Source organism: Quercus lobata, chromosome 2 (assembly GCF_001633185.2).
Source record: "Quercus lobata isolate SW786 chromosome 2, ValleyOak3.0 Primary Assembly, whole genome shotgun sequence".
Lineage (NCBI taxonomy): Eukaryota > Viridiplantae > Streptophyta > Magnoliopsida > Fagales > Fagaceae > Quercus > Quercus lobata.
Genome location: NC_044905.1, coordinates 10,707,870 through 10,723,359, shown reverse-complemented (window position 1 = coordinate 10,723,359; position 15,490 = coordinate 10,707,870). Strand labels below are relative to the sequence as shown.

At 35.3% G+C, this 15,490-nt stretch overlaps 1 protein-coding gene and 1 non-coding gene across 11 annotated transcripts; one reads left to right on the top strand and one right to left on the bottom strand.

Annotated features, from left to right (window-relative positions):
- Window positions 1-80: 80 nt before the first annotated feature.
- On the bottom strand, window positions 81-153 carry TRNAE-CUC. The gene has a single exon. It is a non-coding gene; the product is annotated as a tRNA-Glu (tRNA).
- Window positions 154-2,655: 2,502 nt separating this feature from the next.
- LOC115974432 (transmembrane and coiled-coil domain-containing protein 4-like) lies at window positions 2,656-13,133 on the top strand. Of its 10 annotated transcripts, none has more exons than XR_004087923.1 (18): window positions 2,657-2,993; window positions 3,669-3,753; window positions 4,537-5,031; window positions 5,308-5,476; window positions 5,583-5,735; window positions 8,601-8,698; window positions 8,869-8,960; window positions 9,366-9,436; window positions 9,524-9,659; window positions 10,326-10,385; window positions 10,466-10,551; window positions 10,675-10,739; window positions 10,861-10,931; window positions 11,939-11,996; window positions 12,094-12,239; window positions 12,446-12,521; window positions 12,659-12,769; window positions 12,868-13,133. XR_004087923.1 is itself a non-coding variant. In XM_031094804.1 (15 exons), exons 1-15 carry the CDS (start codon window positions 2,755-2,757, stop codon window positions 12,232-12,234), a joined length of 2,031 nt encoding a protein of 676 aa, XP_030950664.1. In that variant the 5' UTR covers window positions 2,657-2,754; the 3' UTR covers window positions 12,235-12,333. The 10 variants fall into 10 exon arrangements, 3 of the variants coding, with proteins under 3 accessions (XP_030950666.1, XP_030950665.1, XP_030950664.1); XR_004087919.1 differs by having other exon boundaries at window positions 10,663-10,739; window positions 12,446-12,511; XR_004087917.1 differs by having other exon boundaries at window positions 10,663-10,739.
- Window positions 13,134-15,490: the final 2,357 nt, after the last annotated feature.

Genomic DNA, 15,490 nt, shown 5'->3' with positions numbered 1-15,490 from the left:
AAATTAAAATGACTGTCGTTTTCTTAAAAAATAAAATAAAAATTGTCGTTTTGTTAAAAAGATAAAGAAATAAAAAAAGTTTCCGTTGCCGGGACTTGAACCCGGGTCTCTCGGGTGAGAGCCGAGTATCCTAACCAACTAGACTACAACGGAGTGTTGAAAGCTAAACATAAAAACATGATATATATATATACGTAGTCGGTCTGAACTCAGACACGCTTCCAAACGTAAACTTTACTTTATTTCTAAGCTAGTTGACCTTACAATAAATTTTACACAATACTTGTATGATAACTAACTATTAGAATCAAAATCGTCAATCCCATTCCATGCTCCACAAATCAAAATATGCCACTTATCCACTAATTCCTAATTTTTTGTTATTTTATTTGACTTACCTAAAATAAATTTTAAAAAGAAAAAAGAAAAAAAATCCAACGCATTTGCAACCCCACCCCTAACCACCAATCTCAACCCAATGCCACTGACATGAGTTCGTCGACATCATCAACTCCAGTCACAACCACCAATTTGAGGTAGATCTGAAGTTGATTTGAATGCCCATGACCACCATCGTCATACGGTGACACCACTAGCAAGGAACCACCACCATGGTTTTTTATTCTGCTCTCCCGCCACTCAACTCCTCCAAAATTAAAAAGGTTTCCAGATAATATATTTCTTAAGAAAGATTAAAATATAGTTGTAAATTTCAACTATTCAAATGAAAATTAAGAAGAATAAGGGGTCTAGGACTACCACGATGATGTTCTATTTAACGAATCAAAACCTTTTTAAAGTTGGGTTTAGGTTGTGCTCCTCAGGGACATTAATGGCAAGAAAACATGGAGTAGATAGATGTGGTTGCTTTGGTCTAGGAATAATGAAAAGTCAGCAGTGATGTTGTGTTGGTTTATTTTTTATTAAAAAAATTATTTTAAGTAAGTCAAATAAAATAGCATAAAATTAGGAATCAGTGGACAAGTGGCATAAATTGATTTGTGGAGCATAGAATGAGATAGAAGATTTGGACTCTAACTATTATGGTTTAACCTAACAGCCTAGATTCATGACATATTAGGGATATTGTTAGAGACTACATTGGATCATAGGCTAATTGTAAACTAACCATAAGACTTTGTACAAGTTATAATATGTATTACATGTACTGCAAAAATACAAGTTGTATAAAGTCATATAAGTATATTGAATATAAATTGATATTTTTTATCCCCCTCAAACTCAAAGTGCCCATGTAAGCTTAAAGACAACTTGAGTTTGAAATGCAAAATGTGGAATGTAATGTGTAAAATGGATGTTGATGACACTTTGTGGTATTGACCGGTGACAATCAATTGGAGGATGGTTATTATGGTCAACTAATGGTTGTACCAATGACCATAATGATGAAATCAGCAAATGAAAGCGTTGTGGGTGGCTGAATGATAGTGACACCCATAATCGGAATAATGACATTGGTTGTGATTGTTCAACAATTGGTTCAAGGGTTTCATATACCCTTGTGAGGATTGTCTTTGATACCACATTATAATTTTTATGTGATTAAGAATGTGAGAGTGAAATTGAGACCTAAAATAAATATTAGCGTGATTCAGCTCGATAGCTTATATATACAATATCAAGCCTTAACAAACTTCACATTTACTATAAGTTATATAAGTAAATTGAATCTAAGCCGATGAGTTGTTGTGCAAAGAGACAAACAAAAAGGGGGTTTTTGGGGGAGGGGGGGGGGACTTTTTGTTTATAATTGCAATCCCCGAGCTTGGGCTTCTCAAACCTTAGAAAAAAAAACTTCCAAATCATCAGGCCAATGGTCCTTTTCGATCTTGTGAAAGACATCACATTAGGTGTAAAAGTACTCTACAATCGACCCCTTATTGGATGGGTACCCAGTCCCATCCACCTTGACCACTTGGTCATCTCTCAGATTGATCCATCCTATCTTACATAAACATTTATTATTTCTCACCTACCTTCAATCACATTTATTGCGATTAATATTGTCATCTACTTGCAGCCAAGACGTGTCTTCTTGAAAGTGTCCCATCGGTTAAGCAAAAGAACTCATTCCAATAAAAAAATTCTCACTTAATTAAAATTGCTAAATTAATAGTTAGTTTATGTTTGAAATTTTTTTTGACTCAGTAATTTTAAATAGGTGAGAGTCTTTTAATGAAATGGTAAACAAGTGTAATGCAAAATTAGAGGATGCCACGTCGACTCCAGGTGTACAGAAGATCTTCGTTTCCCACATAGGAAGTTACATCACGTGATGTCACGTGTCAAAGCTCCCACGTGCGCATGGATAAATAGCTGTTCCCATTTCATAATTCACTCATTCGGCGAAGTTGGTGCGAATGCGATTTTGAAAAAGTAAAAGGCAGTTCGGTTAAGTACGAGAAATTATAGAATCCTCTGGTAGACCACATCATTTGTCCACCATTCTACTAAAAAACTTCCACTTGTTTAAAATTGCAGAGTCAGTAATTAATTTCTGTTTAAAAAAATTTTCTAACTAACAATTTTAAACAAGTGAAAGCTTTTTAGTGAAATGGTGGACCACATCACTTGTCAACTATGTGGATCTTATAATTTCTCGTTAAGTACATATATTTGAATCAGTCGCTTCCAATTTTCACTATTAAATACTGTGATATTCACATTCTAACTCCGAAGTTCAAACCGAAACAGATTAATGGTTGATTAGGATTTCAATATTATTGAAGAGTCATGGAAATGGAGATTTCGGTATTGACGCCTTCACAGCGATATGCTGCGGCAGCTCTGTTTGCACTTGCAATTCACCAGTCTCAGCTCCACCAAACTCAGCCTCTAAATAGTTTGGTCACTCTGGATGAGGAGCCGATTGAAGAAGGTGTAATTGTAAGCGAAGGAAAAAACGCCTCGGTTTCCGAAGATCCTCATCTTTGGGTCCACGAGAAATCTGGCTTGCTTTGGCCTGTTTTCAGGTACTCTTTTTGTTGTTTCTTTCTTTTACTATATATCTATGCATTATGTTATTTTTTGTGAATAAATTAACAATTGTTAATATGTGAGATTTAAAAAATTGGGAGGTAGAGTGTAAACAAGTTCAAAATCAGGATCTTCTAGTAAATTTAATCATTTAACTAGTTTTAAAGATTGTTAGGTCAATAAGATTATGTGATATATACAACAACAATAAAGCCTTAATAGGTATTCCATGGTTGAACAATACTCTTGATTCGCTTCTCCACTTCATCTACCTTAATCTTATCCTATGATTCACATCCTCTTCAATCTCTCCATCTTTATAAATTATTAATCCAAGATATGAAAAGTTGCTACTCTTTTTTATCTCTTGACCGTCAAGTCTTACCGCCCCTTCCTTTTTGTTTCTACTTTTACTAAACTTACATTTTATGTACTCTGTTTTAGTAATACTTAATTAAGAGCCTTTAGATTCTAGAGCGTCTCATCAAATTTCTAACTTGGCATTAACTCTACTTCTAGTTTCAACTTTCATCCACTGAAACTATATAATTTGCAAAAAGCATACACCAAGACAATATATATGTATGTATTCAATTATATACATATATTTTAAATTCTTAGGAGTTTGTAATTCTAAGGATAGTTGGGAATTTTTGTATGAACATGAACAGGTTTCTTGAAGTGAATGACCAAGCTTGGCAAGGGTTAAAGGAAATTGCAGGAACTTCTTCACAAGTCCGGCATCACGTTGGAGTTGTATGTCTTTTCTGTGAACTATTTAAGAATTAAAGAAAGTTTTCTGACTAAAATAAAATATTAACATAAAAAAGGAAGAAAAGTAGGTTTTTAATTCTTCTAAGGCAATGAATGCTTGACTTGTTATAAGAGAAATGGCTCTTTGACTGCTGGCTACTTCAATTCTGTCGATTAATGACAATCAGTATTAAAGTGGATTGGTTTCCAATAATAGTGTGTGTGTGTGTGTGGTATTCTCTATCATGCTTGCTCATAAATCTTGAGGAGCTTATGCCCTTGGCTGAAGCATTGACATCCTAGCACTTGTTCTCCAATGTGGACATGTGCTTATCCTTAGTTCAACTTTCTTTTATTGATGTTAATGTTATGGCTCCTGATTACAGTATAATGAGCATTTATTTGAATTTTTTATTGTGTGAAAGAGGTGTCCTAGCAAACAAAGAAAAATTGTAGTTGATTACTATTTATGTCAATTAGAATTGTGCTTGATTTGATGGTTTTCCATTAATTAGAGAAATTAAAGAAGTATGTCACCAGAAACTTCATGACACTATGATTCATTGTGGATTATGAGTTCTTTCCTGGTTGCTTGTTCAATTTACAATTAGCAGAGAGCAAGCCAGTGGCTTGGTATACTTCATAGCTCCTCTAGTAAAGAAAATTATGTCTTATTGACCTACAAATAAATCATTTTTTCAAATTTATTTATTTTTCATCACGTTTTTGGCTTGACCCTTTGCTATATCTTGTTTTTGTTGAATACGACATTCATTTTATTTTCAGTTCTTGACGTTACTCTCAGAAGCAAGTGATGGACCTTCTTCAGAAAAATCTGATAAGGAACTAGCTTTGACAAAAGCTGTTGATGCTATGGTGCTTAGTATGGAGAGCCTTCCTCCTTCCAATGAGGAAAACAATGGGAGTCGTGAATATGAAATCAAATACCATGAGAAATATTCCAATTTTGTGACAGAATCAATCTCTGATGTGGCTGGAGAGCCTTATGAAAACACACAAAAGACAAGGTCCCAGACTTCTTCTGGAGAAAAAGCTTCTAATGAATCTATAGGTGAAGCTTGTGAGAAACCTGTGGAAGAGGGAACATTGATCAGCTATCAGAGGAAAGTGACAGTTCTTTACATGCTACTTTCAGCTTGTGTTGCAAAGAATACTGAAGATGAAAAGAGATGTTCTCAATTAGGAAAGGGCTATGATGCTCGGCATCGTGTGGCTTTAAGGTTGCTGGCAACATGGCTTGGTGTCAAATGGATAAAAATGGTTAGTCTAGTTAAACTATTTATTTACTGTAACCTCCCTTTAATTGGTTAGTCTAGTTAAACTATTTATTTACTGTAACCTCCCTTTAATTGGTTAAACTTCTAGGTAGTTTCTGCTCTTTCATGACAAACTAGCCTCTTATACTTCAAACAAGAATGTGCGTGCATGTGTACATTAATAATGTTTTGGATTACTTATGAGCTGGCCTACAATATTAGTCATACGATTTCAGAAGTTTTTCCATGTGCCATTTATGAAAACTTTGGTCTTTAACAGGAAGCCATGGAGATAATAGCTACTTCCTCTCTAATGGCTTCTGAGAAAGATGAAGGAGCAAAGGAAAAAAAATCAGATACCCCAGAGAGCTCTTGGGATACATGGAAGCGGGGAAGTATCATTGGTGCTGCTGCTTTGACTGGAGGAACCTTGATGGCCATCACTGGTGGTATGGGAACTGTTGGTTTTTCTAGAATGGATATCATTTCTTCAAAAAATTTATGCTAATATGAGAAATTGTTATTTATCATTGACATTATTTTATTTTATCACAGGCCTAGCTGCCCCAGCTGTTGCACAGGGTTTGGGTGCTCTGGCTCCTACATTGGGCAGTGTTGTCCCTGCGATTGGAGCTAGTGGGTTTGCTGCTGCCGCAAGTGCCACAGGATCTGTAGCCGGTTCTACTACTGTTGCTGCATCATTTGGAGGTATGTAAAATGGAATTTCTTTTCTAAAATTTGTGATTAACTATGAAGTGCTAAAGGATAAGAGGAAACAAATTTCTTTTTTAGATAGTTTTTGCTTTTGGCTTTTTCCATTTAAACGAAGAATGTGTTGTGATCAGAAATTTAATGACAATCTTATATAGGATGCCATCTTCATTTGTTTATTTGTATAATGTTTCAACTGCTGTTGTAATTGATCCAAAATATGAAGTAAGAAAATTACAAAGTGCCTAATCTAGCTTTACATGTTTTTTAAGACAGTCAGTTTACAAAAAATTTGCCACTGAATGTATGTGTTTGCATGTGTGTGTGTGTGTATGAGAGAGAGAGAGAGATGGGGGGGGGGGGGGGGGACTTAATTTGATTCTGTGATGTTTGCAAACAGCTTGGTAAGGGTCACAGTCCTAAATAATACCAATTTACGTGGTTATAGTGGTTGTTAGAAAAGATAAAACATAACTTTTAATTAATACAATAGAAAAGGCAAGACCTAATTTTGACACCATGATAAAGTGTGGGAAAATATAAATAAGAAAATAAAGAAGAAAGAGATGGTAGAAAGAGAAAGAGAGAGAATGTATGAAATCAACATGGTTCAGCCTTATAGGCCAATAGCGAAAGGCTCATTGATGGGTATTTATAGTAGACTTCCTAGAGACTAACAATACTTGAAATACAAATAGAATTAGGATTACTTTGTTTGTACGCCAAGTAAGACTATGCTTACTTTTTTTTCAATCAAAGTAGAATTAGATATAGTGAACCTAGATTAAAGTTATAATCGAGTTTGGGCCTTAATATTTTTAAGGCGAAAAACACATTTTGGTCCTTACATTTTCAGTCGATTCCTGTTTTAGTCCCTAAGTTTTTTTTTTACTGCTTTTAGTCCCTCTCCTGAAAAACGGTTCCATTTTAGTCCCTACCGTTACATCATAAACGGATATTACTGATGTGGCAAACGGCGTGCACTGTTGGCCTGACGTGGTCATTAAAATAATAATAAAAAATGCCACGTCAGCATTTAAATTAAAAAAATTAATTTATTAATTTTAACTAAATAAAAAAAAATTAAAAATAGAATTAAAAACTAAAAATCATATGAACTAAGATCTAAGTGTGTCTTGAACAAGAACACCAAGAATACAAACTCAAATCCAAGAACACAAACCCAAAAATTAAAAAAAAAAAAAATTATCATGCTTTGATGTTTTATGCGTTTTATAAAACGCAGCTCTGGGTTTGTTATTAAAAGAAAAAAAGCCCTCAATAGGACACAACAACGGAAAAAACTCTCAGCTCACTCAGCCCCATCCCTTCCTTTCTCCCATGCCTGAGACCGAACCCAACCTTGAAACTTTTTGACCAGCGAGGGCATTAGCTTGGGCATTAGAGTTGAGGTGATATCAGTGTGGAGATCGGCGTGGGTCATTAGCATGGAGATCTGTACTCCAGTTGTGCTTCGATTCGTGCGATCGTGCTCCGATCTGTGCTTCGATTCGTGGGATCATGGGTGTCGCCGTCGGTCTGGCCGTGGGTCGTGGTTGTGGTGCTTGTTTTGCCGTGGTGCTGGGTTTCTATTTTTGTCATGGGTTGCTGTGGGTTTCTATTTGGTTTCTATTTTTGTCTTTTGGGTTGCTGAATTTTTGATTTGTAAGGTGCTCGATTGTGGGTATTGGTTGTGGCGGTATAGGTGCTTGATTCGTGGGTTTGGGTTGCCGGTGTTAGTGGGTTTTGGTTGTGTTTTCTGGGTCTGAGTTGCTGTGTTTTTTGGGTTTGGGTCTGGGTTTGCTGTGTTTTTCTTAGTTTAGTGCTAGTGTATCAGAGATGGAGAAATGAATTGTTCTGGGTTTGGGTCTTGCTTGCTCTGTTTCAGAGATGAGAGAACGAAGAGGAAGAGAGGGACAACAGTTTTCTGACATTCCATACCATTCTCCACTGCTCTGATTTGGTCAGGTTTGAAAATATTTAAGAGATTTGAAAAAAATTTTGTTTTTATCAACTGGATGCGTTTTTTCTTATTATCTCGATAGTTGAACAAAATCTTTTGTACTAACATTTCAGATCAGATGCTTTTAATTCTACTTAAATGTACAGAACTTAATTTGTGAGGAAATTCAAGGCTATGTTTGTTCTTTTAGCACAGATCACATTATCATGCTTTGATGGTTTTTTTTTTTTTTTTTTTAATTTCTGGGTTTGTGTTCTTGAATTTGAGTTTGTGTTCTTGGTGTTCTTATTCAAGACACACTTAGATCTTAGTTCATATGATTTTTAGTTTTTAATTCTGTTTTTAATTTTTTTTTATTTAGTTAAAATTAATAAATTAATTTTTTTAATTTAAATGCTGACATGACATTTTTTATTATTATTTTAATGACCACGTTAGGCCAACAGTGCATGCCGTTTGCCACATCAGCAATATCCGTTTATGATGTAACGGTAGGGACTAAAATGGAACCGTTTTTCAGGAGATGGACTAAAAGCGGTAAAAAAAAACTTAGGGACTAAAACGGGAATCGACTGAAAATGTAGGGATTGAAATGTGTTTTTCGCCTATTTTTAACTATGGTAATCTATGCAATGACTTAATCTTGATGTTGTGAAGTTTGCATACAATCTTGCAGAATCATAACCCTATACAAAACCAATCTATGCACTATGTTAGTTAAGGACAGAGACTTCAAAGGATTCTACAACTTAAACCAGTGCTTTGTCTGGAGTTTAATGTGTATACGACTGCTGAAAAGCAAGTTTAGGAACATCCTCAAGCATTGCTTCTATATCTTAAAATTGAAAGAGAAAAAACAGTGTACAAGGATAAAGCCACTCATACTTTTTGCATCACAGCCGCTGGAGCTGGCTTTTCAGGGAATAAAATGGCTAGAAGAATTGGATGCATTGAAGAATTTGAGTTCAAAGTAGTTGGAGGAAATCATAACCAAGGCGTGAGTCCCTTTATCATTTTATCTGTATTTTTTTCCCTAGGGGGAGAGTGTTTCAAGCCTATTTCAAGCAGGTCTCTCATTGGAATGATGATACAGCCAATACTTTTTTGAGTATTGAATGTTGTCTATGCTCATTGCTTCCAATTATTAACATAACTTTTTTCCCCCAGCGACTAGCAGTTGGAATTTTGGTTTCAGGACTGGTTATTGATGTAGAAGATTTTATAAGACCTTGGGAGGGTCATTATGATAACTTGGAGAGGTATGAAACACATTATTACCAAATTATCTGAAAAATAGAACCTGTATTCTTTAGTAAGGTTGGAAATTTGTATTTCTAGAATTTGATGTAGGCTAGTAGTTTCATATGTATTTGCACCCCTCACCCGCCACCCCTCATTTTCCTGGTCTCTTACCTTTGGTTTCTGTCAAAATCTCTGATCTTTCCATTTTATATCCTCTGGTTTCATGACCAAGGATTTTCCACTTATGATCAATTAATTTTTATGGTTTATATGATGCATCATCAATTTATTCTTAATCTAACTTTTAAAAGATCTTTTGGTTCTTCACAAGTGGTTTTTCCACTAGAGACTTCCATTGCCTAGAAAATAGATCCTCATGTCTTTCTACTTAGTAATTCATATTAAAGGAGTGCAATATATAGGTATGCTCTCTGGTGGGAATCTAAGAATTTGATTGCATTAAGCACTGCAATTCGGGATTGGCTTACTTCAAGTATTTTTCTGAACCTTATAACTCTCACTACTAATGACCGTCTATAGGTTGCATTTTAATGACTGACAACATTTTCTCCTTTTGCAGGAGTTGCATTGCAGTTAATGAAACAAGGTGCCATGATGACCGTACTAAGCACACTTGTGGCAGCATTAGCTTTGCCAGCTACATTAATCACAGCATCTGATCTTATAGACAGCAAATGGGCAATTGCTGTGGACAGGTTAGTTATCTTTTGTTTTGTTTTTTATTTTTGGCCTAGGGAAGACCTACTTATCTAGATGGAAGATATAAGAAAGTAGTCTTAAGTTTCAATATATGCATATTATACACACGGGCAACAGTGTGTTGAGTGGTGACCTTCATTTATGTGCACAACATAGAAATTTCACTGATACGCTGGTTTGCTTGGCCAAAAATAATGAATTTGGAATACCTGTTCCTTCTAGGAAGGGATGATTTTCCCACTGTACCATGATGCTCTGGATTGTACATGAATTTTTCATCAAGTAGCCTAATGCAAGTAGTATTTTTTTTGAAGGGGGGGGGGGGGGGGGGTGGTGATATAATTGGATGACATTCATTACACTTGACATCCTAATCCAGTGAACAGAAGTTGCAAAATGTTCCTAGTAATTCTGGAAAAAACTAGACGTACTTGCCATTAGAGAAGTGCACATTATACTGCAGTTGATTTTTTAGTTAGTCTTCAAATCCGGCAACATTCTTCATGGTCTTTGCATGTGTGCATTAAATCAGTCTCTTAAATTTTTAGCATTCTAACTGTTAGGAACACAAGTTTGAAATATTAGTATTGAGCATGAGTGAGTACTGAGAATCTTGGTTTCCCTTTCAATTTAATTCTAGCCTCTCCTTTCTTTTTGTTTAGGTCAGATAAAGCTGGGAAGTTGCTTGCTGAAGTGTTGTTGAAGGGATTGCAAGGAAACAGGTAGGAAAATTTCATGTTAATTTAAAAATATATTTGTGAGATTGTTGGTATCATCCCTAGCTTCTCCATGCATGGTCCAGGCCTGTAACACTCATAGGTTTCTCACTGGGGGCACGAGTAATTTTTAAATGTCTCCATTGTTTGGCCGATGCAAAAGGAGATAATGGTAGTGTTCACTCAGCTTCATGTTTGTTGATAGATGGGATTGTTGTTTCAAATTTGTTGATAGATGGGATTGTTATTTGAGTGAAGTTTCTTTTTTGTTATATTTTTGTAGCTGGACTTGTAGAACGGGTTGTTCTTCTTGGAGCACCAGTTTCAATTAAAGATGAAAATTGGGAGGAGGCTAGAAAGGTAGTTGGCTGCGTTTGTGATTTCTTGATTGGTTCATTGTACAAGCTTTTCTATATTGCTATTTTTTTTTTCAAGAGGTTGGTAGTGGTTTGTTGTACTAGAGCTTGGTAGTGGTTTGCAGATGGTTGCTGGCAGATTTGTGAATGCTTATTCCACAACTGACTGGACACTTGGCATTATTTTCCGTGCAAGGTATATAGGCCATTCACATGTAAATTTGGACATTGTTTTTGTGAAGGAGGATATTTTAGTAACTCTTATATTATCAGCAAACATGAGAAGAAAATATTGTGCTGATTTCAGATGCTTATATACTGTTTGTGAAAATAGAAAGACAAAAATAAATGTGGTTTAGATTGATGTTCTAGACTAATTAGAGTTAAAAGACTTGCAATACAAGTAGAATCAATATTTCTTTGCTTGCACACCAAGTATGATTGGACTAGGATTTTTTTCCCTTGTACACCAAGTAGGGTTGGACTTGGGCCTTGACTAGAAATTTTCCTTGTTCATTGATATCTTAAATACTGCCCATTGTTTTTACAATAAAATTATGAATTATGCCTCACCTAGTCATTACTACTTGGGAGATGATTAGTTAATTATAGACAAAAGTACACTTTTGGCCCTTAAAATTCTAGGGTTGTTTTCATTTTGGCTCTTTACATTTCAAAATTTTCATTTTGACCCTTTATGTTTGATTTTGTTATCATATTGGCCATATTATCCATTTCTGTTAATAATCTGGTGATACTTGACAATATATGAGGTGATGTGGCTTAATGGACACCATATATTTGGTACTTAACGTTCAGATTACTAACAGAATTGGATGGTGGGCCAATATGAAAACGGAATCAAATATGATGAGTTAAAATAAAAATTTTGGAACGCAAGGGCTAAAATGAAAATAACCCCAAACTTTAGGGCCCAAAAGTGTACCTGAATCTTAATTATATGAAATAGATTGCCAACATAATTAATATATATCTGCTTGGAATTTCTTAAACCCTATGGTTTATTGTTAGACGAGGAACTCCCACCATTTATAAGGGTGACCTATTATTATTATTTTCAAGTTATGTGATACCCTGAATTACTGCATCTGACGCACTGCTATTTGCCTCCTCTAACTCTTTTAATTAGCACTATCTTTGAATTCAATACTTATATAGAACTAAGAGGTTTTACATGTACAGTTTACTTTCTCAAGGATTAGCTGGTATTCAACCTGTTGATGTACCTGGGATTGAGAATGTATGTACTTTGTTTCCTATCTTTCTCATTGAGTATTGTAATTCATGCTCATATTTTATTTTATTCAATACTGATGATTCTTCCATTGGTTTTGCAGGTTGATGTAACAGAAATCATAGAAGGCCACTATTCTTATCTTTGGGCCACAAAACACATCCTAGAGCAGCTTGAACTAGATTATTACTACCCCTATTTCAGAAGCACATTTTCCAAACCCCAGGAAGAAAAAGCTCTTTAATTTAGGTCTCACTTCTTTGCGTTGGTCTTACACTTTACTGCTTTTCCTCTTCTTCTTTTTTGTTATTATTTATCAATAAACCTTTCTTTCTTTTCCTTCCTTTTTATATGTAATCTATATTCTTTTTCAGTAATTAGCTTCAAAGGTATCTAGGCCAATTATCTCAGATATATTAATTGATGCCTTAATTTGCACTTATTTGAGGCTGTAGAAAGAAGTGCAGTAGTAGGGCAAATATTGGTGAAACATCAAGAATGACATGATGCAACACAAAAAGGTGATTAAAAGTATGAGTAAGAACTAAGAACTTTTATAATCCTCGCTCCATTATGCTCCTGTTAGTGTGTGCTTTTGGCCAAAGAGTCACAACTTGCTCAAGTTTTGATACCTCTATTCATGATCCTTTCCTTCTCCCTATGGCCAGTTTGAATTATCATGGGAAAAATGAGATGAGATGCTCCAACTCTGAGTTGCTTGCAAAGTGACCGCTTTCGGTTTTAGTTTGGAAAATTAACTCCCTAAACCAAAGAAAATGGTAAGATTGCACGAATCCACTTCTTTCTAACTTTTGTTATTTATATGATTTTGTTGCTACATTATTAATATGTAGACACACAAATGTTGAATTCCCAGGGGTTGGTTTAATGGTTACCAAAGCCTCACGAGATCCATGGTATCTTGGGTTCAAAACTTTTTACTCTCCATCTGAGGGCCACTTTCAAGGGATTTTGTTAAATTTTTTTTTTCCTTAACTAGGTACCATAAATGTAAGTATTAATTTTTTTTTGAAGTATAGGTTTTAATATAAATTTTTTAAATATGTGGGAATTTTGAAGCCACCCACAAACAATGAGGCTTAAAATGTAATTTGCATTTGTTTTGGCCGCCAATACATATATGCTTCTTAACACACTTGTGGATTTGTTTTCCTTTACCTTGTTGTGTGTCAAACTGGGATTGGAAGGCTTTTGGATCAAGTTCTTGTTTGGGAGTGGCCAAAAGGCTTATAAATTAGTGGCATTTCCTTCTTGTTCCCCTTTTTGAGGAGACAAAGGTTCGAATCCTCCATTCCCACTGTTATAACTATTAGAATATCAAAAAGAAGAGTCTAAAACTCCTTGCTAAAAGGGCTTCCTCTCAATTGCTATTGGTGTATAGATGACAAAAATGCTCCGTCCTATGCAGGTTATCTTCCCTTGCCTGAAGAGGTAATGATGTGAGGGTGGATTCCTCTCAAGTCTCAACTACAATCTGTGTAGGGATGACAAAAATGCCTTGCCTCACTTTACTCACCATGCCCTGAGCCTGTTGAGTAATAAGGCTCTTGGTGAAAAAATTGAATCAGTAGATTTTTGGGCAATTTATTAAATGCCTCGAAAACTGAATCAGAAAATCAGTAAAACAAGTCATCCAAGGCCAGAAAAGTAAAACAATGGAGCAATGAAAATAGTCATCAAAGTTTGAAAAACTGAATCAGCATAGGGGTTGAGCCAGGCATCAAAAATCTAAAAATTGAATTAGCATAGGCTTCGAGCAAGTCAAAGTCCTAAGAAGTAAGAATTGAACTAACAGCACATGGGCTCAAGGCTTGAATCATGTTTTTCTTTCAGTGTAATGGGACCGATAATATAAAGCACTCACAATAGGTAATGTCAATGAGAATGAAAGAAGTTGTGGAGATTTTCTCTATATTCTTTGATTTATTGTTGATGAAGCTTTTTGAACCCTTAATTTATGTAATTTGTCTGTTCCGGCTCTTCTCTAAAAGGCACCTTTTATGGCTATTTGAAATGTTCTCCCATAACCTTGTTCTAAACTCTAATTCGTTCTTCTTTCATTTCTCTTTAGTGTTTTTAATATTTTTTTAAAGTTCTAACAATACCTCAACTACCTTTTCTTGAATATTCAATCACACCAACTGATACAGTCTAGCAGTCAGTAACTACTCCTACATATATACAGGTACAGGTGAAAGCACCGATTTTAAAAATATTGCTTGTAAAATAATCTCCGTATGTATAAATCTTCAATTATACAATCCACATGGAGTAGTTGGGAACATGCATGATGGCCAGGCCTGACCACGTCTTGCAACCAATTCCTGGGCCATTTGCAAAGAGTATGTCCTACCACGATAATTTTCACAATTTTGGTCACAATTTGCCTATATAGCGAGTTGTAATGGGGTAGGAAAAAAATGATGGGTCTACATAGGTTTACAACTCCACCACTCACAAGTTGCATGTAGACAAATTGACAATTTTTTTTTTTTTTTTTGGTTGTTTTGTTTTTAGAAAGTGACAAGTTGACAATTAAAGTTGTGAAAATGGTTGTGGTACATTGGTACCAGACTTACTGATCGGTTACCCATTTGGAAAATTGGAATGAAATGCATTATTACTTTCACCACACTGCCCCCACCATCTTTAAGCACTGCTTGCTTGCTGACTTGCTGTAACGTAGCTTCCTCAATTGATTCCCAGACTTCAAGGCCAAGCAAAAGACATCCTCCGTAGACTTAGTGATACTGATATCGTTGGCTGACCACATCATTATACGTAGTTGCCTAGTTTGTTTACTTTCTAAATTGGTACGGAAATGATTTATTACTTTTTGTTTTTTTTGGAAAAAAATGATGACATTTTGGATAATCAGCCAGTTTATGTGCAATTTTCAAGCCCGTCACACATGGTATGTGTATGACAAATGAAATGGGATTAGAGTTAACAGACTATGGGACTTCTTAAAAGGTCAGGGTTAACGGTTGCCATGTTATTTGCAACATTATTCTATTGCCTATTGAATCATTAATGATAAATTGTCAGTTCTTTTCGAGATGGGAGGGCTTTTGTTATAAATCTTTATCATTATAGGGCACATGATGCCTTTAAAATTTAGGTGATTACCACATAATGGGTTTCACATGAGAGAGAAGTCTTAAGTCTTAACAATTCGACTTATGCTACTTTTCAATTATATAACTTCTTTGATAAAAACAATGTGATTCACCATATTGTTTACTCAAATAATTTTCTAAGCCATACTTAAGACGAACTAGGTGGTCCCTTGGAGACAAAGAAAACTTGTAAGAGCAGCTGAGACAAAGAGAAAAGGGTGTGTGCGCATGCTAGTCGGCAAGGATCGGTGCTCCCAAGTAGTTTAGAATGAGCAATTTTTTTGAGGCTTCTGGCTGGTTGCAACTTGAGTTAATCAATGCAATTGTACAAGTGGGGACAAAGTGAGACCTAAGGCATCT